A 17889-nucleotide genomic window follows, 5' to 3' on the forward strand; every position below is an offset into this window, starting at 1 on the left:
TGGTTCAGATAACAATCAATGTGTGTTTTTCAATGTATGAATATTAAATTTCATTCGCAGGGCACATAATTATTGTAAAGCCAATTTCGGCCAAAAAATCATGTCTGTCCATAGAGCGTTCAGCCACATAAACTGAGTTGTCTTCAGCACTTGGAAGAAATCCAAAGGGACAATGTAGTCCTACTACCTAGACCAATGCATCAGGCACAGTATTAGTCTATAAGCATGCTGAAAGAGTTGGACTTTTCCAACCTAACGCGAGAAACAGCACTGCCAAAAGAAGAAAGAAAGAGCAACATGGACAAGGGCAACATTTCTCACCAGAGTGGGATACGTACAGTCCTGGGGCACTGTTTTAGAAACTGAGCAATAATTATGATCAACAAAACAACAGGAGTCAGTGTCAAAATTACTCCTAAAAATAAATAAAATTTTTAAAATTATGCCACCTATATTTTTCTCTGTTGCTTTTTTAAAATCAACTGTCAGAAGTTTTTATTCTAACAAACTGTATGCAAAGATACCAATATAGCTCTACTAGTAAACTTCTTCAGGTTTTCAACTTAAAAAAATCTTTGGATCCCCTTCAAATTCAAACTTTTATAGTGTACAATATGGCTCTTCTACAGCTTTGCTACTATCCGTAAGTGTTGATTTCCCAAACAGGATCAGGATGTTCATATGACTCTCACATTGTTTCCATGTTTTCTGTACCAAGATAGATCCAAACTTAATCTTGCATGTCATTCTGGACTTAATCCATAATTAATGGCATCAGTTAGATCATGGAACATTTCCAAAAAAAAAAGGAAAAAAAAGCTATGTCAAAATACCTGTCACATATAATTCTTTCATGAAAAACATTTACTATAATGCATACTAGTTTCTGCTTCAAGCGTTCCCGCTGAACCTTCTAAAAAGTCCTATGTTCCATAGTGTGTTAGATTGTGAATATTTAAGCATCATTAATGATGCTTACTGAATTCTTTCTAAATTAGAAATATTTCATCATGCAGCTGGATGCAGCATACAGCTGAAAGTTCACTCTTCATTTTTGAAGCTGTGTTTACAGAAAGCCATAGACATTCTTGTTGACATTAGTAAGAAATGCCATAAATTAAACAGTATATGTTTTACTCTGCTTTACTTCTCTTCAAGCTAAGTGCACTCCCAGGAAAAAAAAAAAAGCCAGTTGACTTTACAGCCTAAAATTCTTCAATCCTGAGTAACAAACAAGGACTGTGATGACCCATCTGTATATACAAAACACACGGTTCACGTGTTCTGTGTACACAACAGTGCTGTTTAATAAAGGGAGGCAAGCACAAGCAAATGCACCCCCTCTGGATATACAGAACTCACAATATAAAACACGAAATTAACAGTGCAAGAATACACCACAGGCACTAGCCCTGGAGAAAGCCTCTGCACAAACCATGTGTTAGAACTAGATTATAAATGGCCAGTCATTGTACTGAAGTGAACTTACTTCTGTACTTAGAAAAGTGGGTATCATATTTCAAATTCAACTGACTAGCTGGCACACTTCTTCCTAAGCAGCCTATTCGAGTACAGTACAAAAAGCAATCACATGGTGTGTTTTGATTTTGGTCAATGGGCTAGTAATTTAACAGTGGTGCAATAGCTAATTGAGCAGCGGCACCACAGAACTTTGGTAAACTATGAATACCTGAACTGTTGTTGTTTACAGCACTAAACCTAGCTTTAAAATAGCAAGATTTTATAAAAGAGGTTAAACAGTATAATTTAGAGAGTTAACAATAAATTTTCCCTGACAGGGAACTTGGAAACAATATAAATATCTTGACAAGAAGGCACTGGCAAGAGAAGCACAAATATATTTTAATTTAATCAATTTCCATTGTGCTAGGCCTTTTCTTTCTTTAAGGAACAAAAAAACCCAAACCAAACCCCAAATTTATTCAAGTTCTAGGTCAACAGTGTTTCAGTTCATTTTTTCTTCTTTTGCTATGCCTAGTTTAGTGTTGAACACTAGGACTGGACTGTGTGCTGCAGACCTTCTCTGCTCTGAATACAGTCAGATGCCATAAATGATTGTGACAATGCTCTGACTTAAGAGCATGATGAAACTTATGATCAAAGCTATGCTGGAGATGGCAGGAGATACAACTAATGACTGAAGTTAAGCCCTATCACCCAACATGGCCAGTAACCCAGTTTCACTCCACTAAATCCAGGTACCTTGAAAGTAATGCTGCTCTTACCTAACCTGCTCCTTAAGTTTTACACCTCCTCTGCCTCGATGATCTCCCACAAAAAAAAGATTCCCTTTCTTTGTTTTGTAGGCTTATTACGATGGCATGCCTAATTTCCTCTGCAAGCAAGGGTAGAAGCTATGGGTGAGAGTATGGGGTGAAGCTGTCTTTTTACACAGAATTCCACGATGTAATGCCTTGTCTGTGATAAACACTTCCATCTGTGATTTAAGTAGCAATTGGAAGATGGAAATATCAAAGGAAGGGTAATTAATACATTGTATGTATTAGCCCAGCAGTCAAAACATAAGTTCTGCACCACAGCTAGTAACAGAATGAACAAGGACTCTGCAGACGCATTGAAGGCAGGAAATTCAGTACCACTATATTAATAAAATGACTGCCTGTGACTTTAAACCCTGGCATGCTTGTACTTGGCGAGAGTGAACGATTTATTGTTACTATGAAGGATGCGGGAATGGAAATGAAGATGAGAGGGGCGATGATAATAATGATAGGGAAGAACAGGTTAATATCCCCAGCATTTGATGGGGAACGATGTCCCTACCTCAATAAGCTGGATAAGGGAATAGCTCCAGATCCACTGCCCAGGATCCCTCCTTTCCTCCCAGAGAGGAGTTTCTCCACCAGAGCCACATTCCCAGTGCGAGCGGCTTCCAGCAGTTCCTGGTCCTTGCCCATGGTCGGGAACCGAGCAGCCCCCCACGGGAGAGCTGCACCCCGGGCCACTGCGGCCCCCTCCCTCCACAGAACGGTCTCCCCTCCCCAGACCCTGCCTCAGAGCAGAGCACAGCAGAGATTCCTGCAGTCCCTTCCAGACCAGCAGGAGCAGCAGCAGGAGGGAGGAGGAGAATCACCTCCTCCTAGTTTGACTGGATCATTTCTGGGTGGAGTGTGGAAGAAGGGGGGAGGGAGGGAGAGAGGGAGGACGAGGCCAATAAAGAACCTCCCCCCACTCCCATGCACACACAGCCCCGGCCGAGAGGATGGGGCGGGGGGAGCGGGCAGCTTCGGCCCCTATGGCCGGACGGGCCAGCGGGGATAACAACCCTCACAGACGGATGGATGGACGGACGGACGGACGGACGGAAGCGGGGAGGAGCGGGCGGAGGGAGGCAGGGAGGAGGCGCAGCCCTGCCGTGCCAGGCCCGTTGCTGAGGAGACGCGCCTGGCGCGCTCCCAGTGGCTGCCCGGGCGCGGCGCGCCCTCCGCCCGCCCTGGCGCTCCGTCGGCCCCGGGCTCCACCGCGGCCGCCGCGCCCCCGCCCCGGCTCCGGCCCCCGGCCCGCCCCGCGCTCCACTGCGGTGCCGGCAGCGCCGCCCGTCCGCGCCCCGCCAGGTGCGCCGGCCGCGCCCCCCGCGGCGGCTCCAAGCGGCCTCAGGCAGCGCCGGGCCGGGGCCGGCTGCCCGCGCTGAGCACGGGGGGCTGGGGAGGCGCGGGAGCCGAGGGAGCGGAGGGCGGCTCCTGCGGCGGGCGCTGAGGCCCGCGGGGCGATTGCCAGCAGGTGCGGGAGGGGCGACGGGCCCGTGGACAGTGTGCGGGGCGGGGGCGCCAGCAGCACTCCGGCCGTCGGGGGCGCGCCGGGGGCCCCGCACGAACAGCGCCGGCTCCGCGGCGCGAAGCGGGGCGGGCAGACAGGAAAAGCCGGGCCCCGCGGGGGTCAGGAGCGAATCGGGCAGGCGGGACTGCCGGCAGCTGCCGCACGCTAGGGTCGCGGCTTCTCAGTGTTTCCAAGGATAAGAAACACTGAGTATAGGTATAACTGAATATAACAATATATTTGGTATCAAATCCAGTCAGCCCTTCTGGAGCTCCCGGTTCTGTTACAGAGACCTTTTAAATTGTGTGACTTTTCCGGGCTCCAAAATTAATCATTCCTCGTGGATTATGGGTTCTTTCAAGCCATGCTGAAAATTCTCATTGCTGGCCAGCTCATAGGCAGATCCTTGACAAATGCACCTTTGCTACTGTGCATGCGCAAGAACTGAATTATAGCCCCATGTTCCTGTTTTAGTTTAGTGTTTGGGGTAGGTAGGACCATAGGTAAATAAGTTATGATCCCTCACCGGTCCCCCACTGGGATCAGTGGCACTCTCCCATGTGTTCCCACTCTCCTCTTGTGTTCACAAGAAGCAATGGGAGCAGTGGCAAAATAACATTGTGTTAGGCAAGATTCTAATGTTATGTTTTTGGAGAGTATTACACCAAACCTATGGTACATTTAAGGCAGTGGAAAGATCCTTGTTGATTTCACAAATGATTTGTTTTAGTCCCTGACAGTAACAGTTCTACAGATGTTTTTGTGTTCCTGTTAGCTAATTAAGCAATTTTAATATCTTAAAAATTGATAGAAATTTCGTTGTGGGGTCTGATTTTCTCTTAGAAAAGAAAAAAACCAATCCTTATGGAGACCTGTCATTTCAAGAAAGTCATCCACAGAAACAAAACAGTATATTTTAGCTAGAAAATGTAATTTACATAGTTTTTCATTTTCAGGATGTAGAATGATGTCTTCTTCAATATTGTCAGCAGGACACAGAACTGAACACATGCATAAAATTAATAAGGACTCTAACTACAGCTTTTCTTATTGAAAGAGTCTGATATAAATAGGAATTTTAAGGCCTGATTCTGTGATCACAAGTGTTTCAATGTGGTTTGAATATATAAATGTGTAATCACATGAATTAGGATTTATAGTTTAAGTCCTTAGCCACAGCAGTCACAGTGGAAAACTGTAATTCAAAACCAACTAAAAAGTTGTATCTTGTTGGCACCCACTTGAGCATTAACTAGTTCCAAAGAAGTTAGCCATAAACTAAGAGCACCCCTGCATTCTGAATTCGTGTTAAGGGTGCCATAATTTCCCTGTTTTCCTTCCTTGCTTTTGATTTTGTAGGCAGTCACATGCATGGCCTGATAAACACCTTCTCATATGTATCCTCTGCATGCTCTGCATGAAGAGATTCCTTCCAGTTTGCTGAGGGCCTCGGAAGAGGTGCCAGTGTTTGGTGAGGAGCTAATTGTAAGGCAGGAGTGTGTGCATAAACCTGCACATTTGTGAAAAATTAGATTAGAAGCAGATGCTAAGGAAAATCTCAGGTTTTCAAGAATTTGTATTGTTTATGTGGTTGGATCAGCAGATGGCAAATATGACTCAGTATAAATGTTACATAATTCTTCCAGGGAAAATAAAATCTCAAGACTGTGCTCTAATTGAAATGATCGTCCAGAAAGCTGTTGAAGAACAGTAAGTAGAATCAGCATAGAAATATCAATGGAGCAGATGCATTCAGTAGCCAGCAAATTCAGAAAGATTTTATGAATGTAGAAAGGCTCAAGACCCCAGTAAACCCATAGCCTAGTGCCCAAAAAAACCTGTGAAGGCTGAATAGAAGATTTAGTTTCATTAACAAATATGGCAGAGCAGAGTAATTCCATCAATTTGAAAAGTGAAATGTAAGCAGCACTGTTTAATGGAAGGGTTAAATGTGGATAAATTCTAAGGGCTACCGAAGAGAAGAATTGAGAACATGGGCTGGTCTGTTTCCAGAGATGAAATCGACAGTGGGCTGTAGTAAGAAAAACAAAGTATCTTGACTGAGTTGAAAGTAAATGGCCAAACCCATTCATTGGATTAAGTGGACTCCTTTGTGTTTTTAAATGTCTTACTTTTTTTGCTCTGGGTAATACCAAGACAAGACTGTGGAGTGTTAAAAGATGTATGTATGATAAATAAGGGAATTAGACACGGAATGTAGAAACCTAGCTGTATAATTTGCAGTAGTTACAGATGAGAAAAATAATACATAAAACAGCAAAGAGATCCTTCAAAATGTTGTATGTTTTTTGAGCAGTGATGTTCCATATGACAGCACAATTTTGATTCTAAGGTTTTAGTATTTGTAAAGACATTTTAAGTTATGACCACTGCAGCTGTCAGTGTCTAAGTGGCATCACACCTTCAATCTCAGAATTTCTCTCAACACAACATATGCTTTACCTTCTGTTTTCTTCCATTTTCTAAAATACCAGAGAGAGCACTTAGCCTACCTAGAAATTCTTTAACTGGTTTGTCATTTGAAAGGACTAGAAGTGACTGTAAAAAGCAGGGAGTTTCCTTAATGTTTTTACAATGCAACTATCACTCGGCTTTGTTCTCATATCAGGGTGACAACTTCTTCATTTCTTCCTCCTGCAGCCTCCCAGAATTAAAGGCAAATTAAATGGGTGCTTTCTAACATTCCTTGACTTTTCCCTCTTTATTTCCAAGCAAATGCGTGGAAGATAGTATGAAAAACTGAGTTGTAGTTATTGAAGAAAACACTAAATCCATGATATTAAAAAATAGTAGTGTAGAATAGCAAACATATTGACACCATATTTCAGGACTATGTATTATCAGTCCTCTCACGTAAAGATATAGGGAAGGCCTAAGATCCCGATTACAAATTCTGAGGGGTATTCTGAAACAGAGCTCAAAATGCTAGAATAAACCATCAGCTCTTTTTGACAGCAGAAAATAAATTAGCATTAAATAGGCCTGATTATTATTCTAATTTTTGTGAAGGCTGCCCAAGAGAAAGCAGCATTTTTCATGCATCTGGGTGGCAAGTGTTTTTCAGTCTTGATATTGTCTTTTGCTCTTTAGAGTGTATATCTATAGCATAAAAAAGAAACTGAGTTTCAAGCCATGAGCTCTTGAGGCCAGGTGTGAATGCCATCATGTCCTGGTTGCCTGCCAAGGTGGAACCTGGATGCAGGTCAGCCCTCCTCGGGGATAGGCTCAGCAGGTAGATGGCACAGTGGACACGGCCTCGGTTTGGAAAACTGGGACACACCATAATACTCACATGATGCTTAGTGTAGCTCTCACCACTGAAATATGCAAAAGGACTTGCATCCTCCCCCACTGTAAAAGAAAATTATAGAAACTGAAGGTACTAAAACTAACTCATGAGGGATATAAACACACCAAGAGTTCTGTGGTCTTAAAAAACGGCATGGATTCTTGGATTCACCCAATTAAGTAGAAGCTGAAGTAACATGTGAGGAAAAAGCCATTTTTGACACCCATAACAATCCTGTCTCTGACCAAACAATTCTGACTGGATTCCATTTTCTATAAACACTTCCTTTCAAGCATGTTGAAAATTTGCATGGGAAAAGAATGGAAAACCAGTCCCTTGGTAACGTTGCACAACAGCAAGGCGCTGTCTCAGCATTTGCAGTGACCTCATGGCATCATCTTCATGGGGCTCTGAACACGTTAAGGGAGAGCAAGAAATTAAACTGTGATCCTGCCTTACAAACCTACAGAGTCATCTGAATATACCATGGGAAGTGTGCTGCATTCCCCAAAGGGCTGAAATGTCCCACTGCTGGAAAGTGTCAAGGACACACAGACTGCAGGTTGTGTCAGTGCTGGAGAGCCAAACCTCCAGAATATGGGCGTGGGATATTACTGACAGAAAGTCAGCACTGTTGCTGTGCCATTTCCAGTACAGCTGTGATGTCGCTCTGATGGCAGATGCTAAGGTTAACTGGGATATCTATACATATCTTTACATGTATTTCTTGTGTCAGAGCAGGTGGGATTAGCAGTATGATTATTCATCCAGTCCTTCTGGTCTGGGTTAGGCTTACATCAGTGTGCTATCAAAATATGCCTGAGACTATTTTTCATGCATTAGAGAGAAATGCACAATCAAATGCGGATACAAGTTGGTAAGAGCAGCATGCTGATTAGATGCCCCAATCCAGTGTGTGCTGACAGATACAGTGCAGTATTAAAGCTTTGCCTGTACTGCTTAATGCACAGTTTATTGCATAAAAAACAACTTGTTTCTACCTTGATACATTGCAACCTCTTTCGGACTATGAAATATTTTCATCTTCTTATCTTCCTTTGAGGATATGTACAACATTGCCTACACATCAGATTCTGACTGCCTGAAAGAAGGATCATAGAGAAGTCTCAGCTGCAACATGCAAGTGACAAGGGACTGCAACTGCAAGTACAGACAGCTGGTAGAATTGTGTGCAAGTGTTATCCTTGCTCTCCATCAGTAATATCCAGGAAATCAGCACAGGGGGCTGATGCACTGTAAGGCAATAGTGTAGCTAGAAGTGTTCTGCCAGGGGGCCTATTCTGGTTTTATCTCCTCTAATAGTAACTATCCTACATGAATACATAGTGGTATATCACTCAGAATTGATATAAATGGTTGAGTGAACACTCGTACATCGTGCATTCTTTAGGTATGTTTGTATTTGTGCATACGTGTGGTAATGACCAACAAGGTAGAATGTATTTGAAATTTCAACAGAGAAATACATGACAAAAATATTTGATTAATGTTGCAGTGCGAATTAACCTGGAACCAGATGGACACAGCACTCTTTTTTCTCAGTATAACATTGTCAAATGTACAGTATTCCACAGATTCTCTTACAGGCTTTATTTTACCAAATCCATGCAAGTTTTAGCTTTTATGCTTATTCTTAACACAAATTATGCAGATAGCTAACTTTGCACTGGATTCTTGGTCTGGCCAGGTGTTTTTTCCAGTGGATATAACTATTTGTGGTGAAAAAGTAGTTGACATTTCAACTACCAAGGCTTTTCTTTACAGGACAAGTCCAAGGTGTTAACTGAAGTTACAGTCTCATAAGCAAACATTTTGTTGAAACAAATCAATAAATAAAAATAACTTGCCTGGACCAGATTCAATTCCCCAAAGAGTCTGAAGAACCTCAGATCTAACACTCACAGAATTAAAATGATGACCTGTGAGCTATTGTTTCAATTGGCCTTGGTACTAGATGAGTGGAAGGTGGCAAATGCGATCCTAATAACTTCTAAGGGGCTTGAAGGAGCCCTGGAGAACTACTGAGTTGATTTGCATGCTTGGAAAATTGGTAGACACCTGCCTGCATACAACAGTGAAGAATCAGTACAGCATTTGGAGAAGGAAGTCATGTCTTATGTTTCTGTAGGAGTCCTTTGGAGAAGTCAAAGAGCATATAGAAAATTGCAAGTCAATCAATAGGTTGTATTAGGCTTTCCAAAAAGCTTTTGACAAGGTCCTTAGAGAATACTTTTAAAGAAATCAAATTGTTATTAAGAGGGACGATTCTCTTGTGAGTGTTTAAAGGAAGGAAAGTAAAAGGGAAAAATGGTCAATTTTCACATTGGTGAGAGGTTGCCAGTACAGCTGTGTAGAGGTCTCTCCTAGGATCTGCACTGTCCAGCAGGCTCATAAAGAGCCTCTGAAGAGACTAAAAAGTGAAATAAAGTAGCAAAACAACAGATTTCAGGATAGCTTGGACTAAAACTGAGTATGCAAGAGTACATTGTTCTAGTAGATAGTAAAACAGAAGGTAGAACTCAACATTTTCAAAAGAAAGGAATAATTCTTTAGTGGAGGGATATTTTGGATTCCCCTTTTACAATTCCACAACTGCTGTTACATCTCCATACACGTCTATAAAATGTCCATTTAATCCTATATGGTAATCAAAACAGCAAACACAATTATTGGGAATTATTAGGAAAGGAAATGAGCAGCAATATGTCAGTGTATAAAACCACTGACTTTGTCCTGTCTCAAAAATATTACATCAGAACTAAGCAAGGTACAGTAAAGGCAAAGAGCTATGATCAGATATGATCAGATGTATAGTATGTACAGTCTTTGTAAAGCCTAAATAGACTAGGCCACTTCAGCTTTAAAAAAATTATAACCATAGGGAGATATAAATAGAAGTATATAAAATAAGGGACATGGGTAAAGTAAATCTAAAACAATTATTTTTCCTAAGAAGAACTTAGGTATCACAGTGGTCAGGGGACAGACTTAAACCAAGTTAACATATTGTTTTCATTCAAATATTTTAATTTAGAATAGGTTTGGGATTGCTTTGTATTCTACTTGGAAACCCATGCTTTTGTTCTGAGAAATGACATGTTAGCATGCACCTGTATATGTGCACTCTGATAGCAGCACAGCACAAATAACAGGTATGTAAGCTTTGCTCATTGTCTTGCTAATTTGTTTTATCTCAGGTTACTGCCTTGTGTATGTGTAGTTTAATGGACTCTTCATATGTAAATTAAAATACACAGCACAGTGTTTACTGTGGTTTTGTACAGTACATATACAAATGTAGTTATTCTGATGTTAAGGGCACTGCTGCTGTCTGTCAAAACACCAGTTAATATCAAATTTGTCAGAAATGGTGATTTTGTGAAGCTGGTATTTTGCTCCTAGCACAAGATTAGGGCCCCAACATATTTTATGCAGTTAGCCCAACAGTAAAAAGTTCTTCATTCTTAATTACTTCTTCAATCTCCACAAAACAACATTCTAGAGTGTTAATTAAAATTAGACAGCTAGTCCTGCACTGCCTAGGGAAGAAAGTTATTACTTTTTGCATGAGGACATGGTTATGCAGTGAATTTCTTAATCTCAATTACCTCTTGTGTAACTGGATTACAGAGGAAAATATTAACATGAGTAATTTGTTTGCTGATGTGCAACTCCCTCATTTTGAGCCTTCTAACAATACAATAAGTCTTGGTCTAAAAAAATAATTGGTAAAGTCTATGGCTAAACCAGCCAATTAATTTGATTTACACTTACTCATCTGAACTGAAGGTGACTATCAACCCCAGGCAAAAAGCCCTGATTTTATTTCAGCAGCTAAGTAAAAGCTAAGATCTCAAAGGAAGAACCATGCACAAAAATTATTCCATGTAAGATTAATGTTTCAAGAACATAATAGTGTACTGACCTACCCCAGAGCATCAGCAGCAAAGGTAGCAGAGAGGATTACAGGAATACCAGCATATCCATGACCTTCTTCTAACTGGAGCTGATTCAGAAAAACAGATCTAGGAATTAATCTTTGCATTCTTTCACATTGGAAGAAAGAAAACCGGTGCAGCTATTTGGGATAGAAGTTCTATTTCCATATTCTATTAAGAGAATAGAAAGTACAGAGACACACTCTGCTATGGATATGCAAATAGGCTGGCATAATCCTCGAAAAATACGCAATAATTAATGCAAAGTAATCTTTAATCAAATAATTAAGTATACAACAAATTGGAGCTAAAAAGATCCACCTCCAATAATGCTGGGTGAATAACTAAAGTAGGATGAATAATTCAAGTAGGAAAATTCTGAAGTCACATGAATCTGATAACTGCTGTTTTCTTACATTTGTTTCCTCTTTTCACACCTCTGGACCCACCACGCACTGTAGTTTTCTGAAAATAGACTTTGTAATGGCAAATTAATGAGCTTCTATGACACTACTATTTATCACATCATTCCTTTTTATATTGAAGATACAACAAAACATTTTTAAATTTGAAACATCAAAATATGGAACTGCCCAGTTTTATCTTGATGCTACTATTTCATCAAACTGTTGCTTTTCCCAGCAATATCCCAGTGAGGACACTACCCTGCATTAGCCCAATCCCATTTCACAGAAACCTTCAGGTTGGAAGAGACCTTTGAGGTCATCGAGCTCAACCATTGCCCCAACACTTCCAAGTCCACCACTGCACTGTGTCCATTAAGTGCTACATCTACACATCTTTAAAATACCTTCAGGGATGGTGACTCCCCTACTTTCCTGGCTAGGCTGTTCCAGTGCTTGACAACCCTTTTGGTCCAGAAATATTTCCTATGTCCAACCTAAACCTCCCCTAGTACAACTTGAGGCAGTTTCCTCTTGTCCTGTCACTTGTTTCCTGTCAGGGGAGGCTGAAACATTTCACCACCACCCCCACCATTTGAGCAGGGAAGCAACAGTTCAGATTTGCTGTGGAAGCCAAGTCAATTTCTTTTTTTCTGATAGGATTTTTTTTACATCAAAGCATATTTTCCAATTATTTTGAATGTTTTGATACATTTTGTAATGTACCTGGATCTAATGCACATTGTGTATACAGTAACTAAACATTTGTAGCACCTGATTTAATTATTATTCAGTTTGTCTGTTTATTGTGCATTTTTCTCTTGCTACAATTTTTAAATTTCATTCCATAGAAATTCTCAGTCTCTCTTTTCTACTTCCTTCTAGAATACAACCCTGAATTTCTTGCATCCCACCCTGTTAGGATGGTTGTAGTGAAAATGTACATCATACTGAGGACGTGTTCGTGCTACAGCTCTGTCTTATCTTTATTTAGTTAAACACAGCTTCAATTAAGTTCTCACAGTAATCACCTCTAGTGTTTAGGGCTCAGATTCTTCTGGCAGGCCCATTTCCAGTGGATATCAGGAATGGTAGAGTGGGTGAGACTGGATCCTGAGTATTTGATACCTAAATTTCCTGTTACTTATAAATCCCACTTGAAGTAGGGTCTCCTTATTGGCATAAGAAGTTTCCAAGGGTCCTTAAAGTGAAAGGACATCAGCAAAGTGGGAGATTATGACAGTGTTTGTCAGTTAGTATCCAGCAAACACATGCAGTATGATGTTGCTCCATATATGAGTTTTATCACCAGATGGAGAAGAAAAAAAATAAATCTGTTACTGCCTATACATTACTATTTGCTGCTAAGTAAAAATATTCCTTTTGATTCCAGCAGCTGTGGATTTAAAGGCAGCCACACTGACATTAAGGTTGACAGCTATTCAGCCACATAGGAACACGTTTTCATGAATAAGGTGATGAGAATTTGTTCTAATATGTTATTTTCCCTATGCTTATTTCAAACACTCTCCCTTTTTCCTCCTTGACTTACAGTAGCTAAATAAGAGACATGTTTTGCATAATGAAAAGGCAAAAGAGATTAGGTTGCCTTTGCCTGCTGAAGTATTTTGTCAAGTCCCATTTCAAGGAGTCTTTTAAAAAATCTTCTTAATATTATGACTTTGAAGGAATTCTTTCCTGTTGCATAAGCTGAAAAAGCTTCTGATAATAGCAAAGGAAAGTTTGAGAACAGCATTCAGGTCGTGACCTATCTCAGATATATCTTCAGATGAGCATGAGTTTGAAACTTGTAGTTTCCACGAGTTACATTGCCAGCTGTTAGTGACTTGGAAAAATTATGGACCCAGCTAAAGCAAATAGCTCTGATACTGCTTTAAAGAATTTCTCAATGACTGTTTGTAACTTACCATATTTCTTACATTACTCCTGAATAGGAAATTAAGTGCTGGGGGTGACATATTTGTTATAATTCTTTAAGAAAGCCATGGTATAAGTACTTTCAAATACACACACACACATACAAACTCAAAAAGTCTGTAAATAGATGGGGGTTTTTTGGTGAATACTCCACCAATAGCAAATCTTATGTTTAGAAGGAAGTGATTTTTCAGAAGACTTCCTGCTATCTTCCTGCTAAGTTTGAGCAGAGAAGCCTCATTTCTACATAAAACTCAGTTCAGGTAAGCAGCTGTGATTTTGCTGGTGTCCACTATATTCTCATGTTCTGCAACATATTCTAGTATTGGCACTGCAGGATGACATCTTAAAAAACTCTCCATTGTACCTATCCTAAGTTTCAGGCTCTTTTTAGAATTAAAAATAAGTGGAAGAAAAAAACTACATTAAGATTCCAGTGGAATAAAGAGACAGCTGCTTTCTATGCTATTTTCTCTATTTGACAAAAATAAAGCAACCCCATTCCTACAGTAAATTTTATATAAATTGCTTTCCTCTCTGCTTAGTCATTCTGCCTGTAAGTTTTTGAATAGCCAAACAGGATATAAAAAGAAATAACTCCAGATCACTTAGCACACACTATGGTGTTAATATAAACTGTCATGTTAGATTACCATCTAACATGACAGTTTATATTAACATGCAAAGGTGCATAAGGTAAGCATTTGTAAAGGATTACATTTGGTTATTCCCAAAGAAACACAGCAAATTTTTTTGTTAAAATGAGGGGTTCTTCTAGTTAGCAAGGAAATTAAACAAATAAATTGTTGATATCAAAGTGGACCTTTTCATCTATACAATGATAGGAAAACCAGAAAAATTTATTCTACACTTCCAAGAGATAATGATGAAGCACAAGAAATCTGTTAAAAAATCTTACCATAAAGGTGACAATATGTAGAAAAATAAATTTTTATAATTTTTTTTAAAGCTAAAAGGGGGAAGAAAATCTTTCTTCAGACACTGTTCAGGCAGTTCATGTGATTTACTTAAAGAGGGAAACATACGCCATAAAGACGGCAGGAGAAACAAAGCCAAGTTATGTAGATTTGAAAACAAGCCACCCCTGATTTTCAGTCACGTTACGAGACGGAGCTGGGGGACGCTGCCGGCTGTCCGGTGACCCTCGGCAGCGCGGCTCCCGCTCCGCCCCCTGGCGGCAGCGCTGCTCAGCGCGGGGAGGCGTCCGCGGCCGAGCGCGGCTCTCCTGGCCGGCGCGACACTCACCGTCATGGACTGCAACGTGGTAATAATTCTCACTGCAAAGGCGTTCTCCAGTGCTCAAGAACTCCACCTTGCCAGAACAATAGAATCACACTGACAGAAGTTGTTTCTGGCAGTTGCAACCTCCGTGGTAGCGGTGGAATGAGGTTTGCAGATTTGTTCCACAGATAGGTTGGGCAGAGGCTGCCTCTTTATTCAGCACTTACTGCTTCAGACGACCACTTCCCAAGTGCTCATCTGTCCATGTCTCTGTCAAATGTTTAAAATACTTACCAATTATCTAACTCAAATTAAATAATGGTGGTTTTAAACAGACTCTGTCCTAGGAAAACTGCATTAAACCAGTTCATGCATTAAGCTCCATACACTGCCATCTTACTCTCAAAGACACAGCATAAGTACATCTTATTTTTACTTCCAAAACAATGTTCTCAGAGACTGTTAAAACAATATTAAGATTTAATACTAAGATTACACGGCAGAAAGCTTTAGGAAATACATATATTCCACTTCCACGCATACTAATGAGTGATGGTGACAAAAAAAAAAAAAGGCAGGAAATAAGTGAAGGAATAATAAAATACAAATACTTTCATGTAACTGCTTAGAAGTGGCTTGGGCAATGGCAGACAAAACCAAAAGAATGTCCATTTGAAAAAGTTATTATCTACCCATTAAATAGGTGGCAATGCAGAAGTTATGCTTTATTTTGGGAGAGAACATAGGCTATCAAGAGTTTAGTTGATTTTTGAAGGTTTAAGTCCTGCAACTTGTTTTAGCTAGCAAGTAGCATGACACATACTTGCAAGACATTCTATAGCATTTGAGAAGCTGAGAGTTGCAGAAAAGTTTTTGAAATATTAAAGTGTTCAAAAATATCTTCCATAAACTTTAAAATCAGAACAATTTTAATTAAGTTTTTATATAAGCATGCTAAAAACACCTAAAACTGTAAAAAACTGTAACTACACAGCTTTTATTTACCAGCAATCTTTATGCTTTTCCCTAATTTTATTGAGAGACAAAGCTTTGTTCCTCCAGCAAAGACCACCATTCCTGTCCATGTTTTGCATCCCTTAACACCAATTAGCACAATCGTGGTGCTGCTTGTGCTCTCAGGTTTCCTGCTGTTACTAAGATGAGGGAGGAGCTCACTGCCAGGGACCTCAGCCGGGTGAGCTAAGCACACTGCTTGGTGCTGCCCCACTGGGAGCCACGAGCCTCAGCACGACAGAGCCTGCCACTGGGTTCACAATGAGGCACAGAAATTGGGGCTGCTATTCAAAAGGGGCATGGAATTAAAAAAAGATAAGGTTGTATTGCAGGGCTGTCAAAAAACTCATTTCCCTATTGGGAGGGGTGAATTAGTGGATTTCACAGCAAGTGCCCACAACTTCATTGGTACTTAACATATCAGCAAGGTGATGCTCTGTTCCTACAGTACAGAAAAAGACATTCATTTATACCACCAGCTGAATTGGAATCTGATGTACTCTCTAAAATGTGCAGATGATAACAGTGAGCTGAAAGTCTACTTGAAGCATTTTGTGATGAACGTTTTAAGAACTATACCAGTGTAAGCACATTATTTTATATAGAAACCATTGTGTCCATCACTACTTACCTGAATATGGTCACTGCAGGGAGTTTGCTTCTGCAATATTTACATACACTTGGTACTCCTGGAATTGTAGATGCTTGATACAATTCTTTACCTTTATTATCACATGTGACCGTATTCGCAGGAGTCCGAGGATGAGAGAACAGACGAGGATCTGACTCCATGTTTCAGAAGGCTTGATTTATTATTTTATTATATATATTATATTAAAACTATACTAAAAGAATAGAAGAAAGGATTTCATCAGAAGGCTAGCTAAGAATAGAATAAGAAGGAATGAATAACAAAGGCTTGCGGCTCGGACAGAGTCCAAGTCAGCTGGACTCTGTGACTGGCCATTAATTAGAAACAACTCTATGAGACCAATCACAGATCCACCTGTTGCATTCCACAGCAGCAGATAACCATTGTTTACATTTTGTTCCTGAGGCCTCAGCCTCTCAGGAGAAAAAATCCTAATAAGTAAAGGATTTTTCATACAAGATGTCTGTGACAATCACATTCTCCATACATTTATTAAAAAATTATTTTGAATAAAGGTAACCATTATCATGGCAGACATAGGAAATTTTCTGCAGCTGGCAGTTATTCTTTAGAGATCATTTGTGATCCCAGATTAAGACTCCCAATTAAATTCCTAAGTGAGACAGTGTACAAACAGAACATGGCTAATGGAAATGGGAAATAAAGGACTTAGGCAGAATGGACCCAAGCAGGTATGATCTCTAAAGAACTCCCTCTCCACCAGGCCTTTTATAAGTAATACTGTAAGGCCACAAAGTTTTGATTTAAAACTGGTGCTTACCAACAAAGTTTGAGTTACAGTGAGAACTGGAACAGCACATGCCAGAAAGATTCAGTGACAAAGCCTGGGAAAGGGCACAGCCTCTTTCGGGTGAGCTGATGTGAAAGCTTCATTAGATATTAAACCAGCATTTCTAAGCAAGATGAAGAGTGTTAAGCTAAACTGTAGACCAGTTTAAATTTCCCCAGAAAATGTAAAACAAAACATGGTAACAGTTTTCCTGCCAGACTTCTGGAGTCAGTTTTCTATATACAATGAAGATCTCCAAACTATCTTCCATTTTTGTGTTTGCAGAATAAAAGCAAGAGGCTCTACTGATAGTACAAATTTCCTGTCTAGGAGGTTATGAACACAGCAGAGCCTTGAGGATGAATTATGCCTTTTTTTTTTTTTTAATTCTGAGGCTTTTTGTAACTACATTTAGTATAACCTATTAGAGCTTAGTTTAACTTTGTACTTTGAAACATTAATAAATTAACTCTCCCTCTGCAGTTTTTTCAATAGTAAAACTCATTTCAGAATGACACTGTACTATCACTCTCAGTATTGTCAAGCTCACAACCAAGCACACCCATCTCCTCTGAACTGTCCACAGGTGATGTTCAATACTGTGCAATGGCCATGAAGTTGAAAATGTATCCAGTTACAATGAAGTGCTACGAAGTGATACCCTGAATTTCAACAATTGTACTGAGAAGGGCTGCTTTGGGCAGTTATTTTGGATTTGGTTTGAAATTGGTTTGTCTCAAAACAAGCAAGCTTTTGTTTATGTAGTAAAAAAACTCCAGACA

The 17889-nt window shown here is 40.1% G+C and overlaps 1 protein-coding gene across 1 annotated transcript in view; it reads right to left on the bottom strand.

The window, feature by feature from the left end:
* Positions 1–2979, bottom strand: part of ANKS1B (ankyrin repeat and sterile alpha motif domain containing 1B) — a 417422-nt gene extending 414443 nt beyond the window's left edge. The window contains 1 exon segment of the mRNA XM_036400345.2: positions 2806–2979. Within this exon segment, the coding sequence (XP_036256238.1) occupies positions 2806–2939 (134 nt within the window). The 5' untranslated portion in view covers positions 2940–2979.
* Between the last annotated feature and the right edge of the window lie 14910 nt (positions 2980–17889).

The sequence above is a fragment of the Molothrus ater genome, chromosome 5 (genome assembly GCF_012460135.2).
Source record: "Molothrus ater isolate BHLD 08-10-18 breed brown headed cowbird chromosome 5, BPBGC_Mater_1.1, whole genome shotgun sequence".
In the NCBI taxonomy this organism is placed as follows: domain Eukaryota; kingdom Metazoa; phylum Chordata; class Aves; order Passeriformes; family Icteridae; genus Molothrus; species Molothrus ater.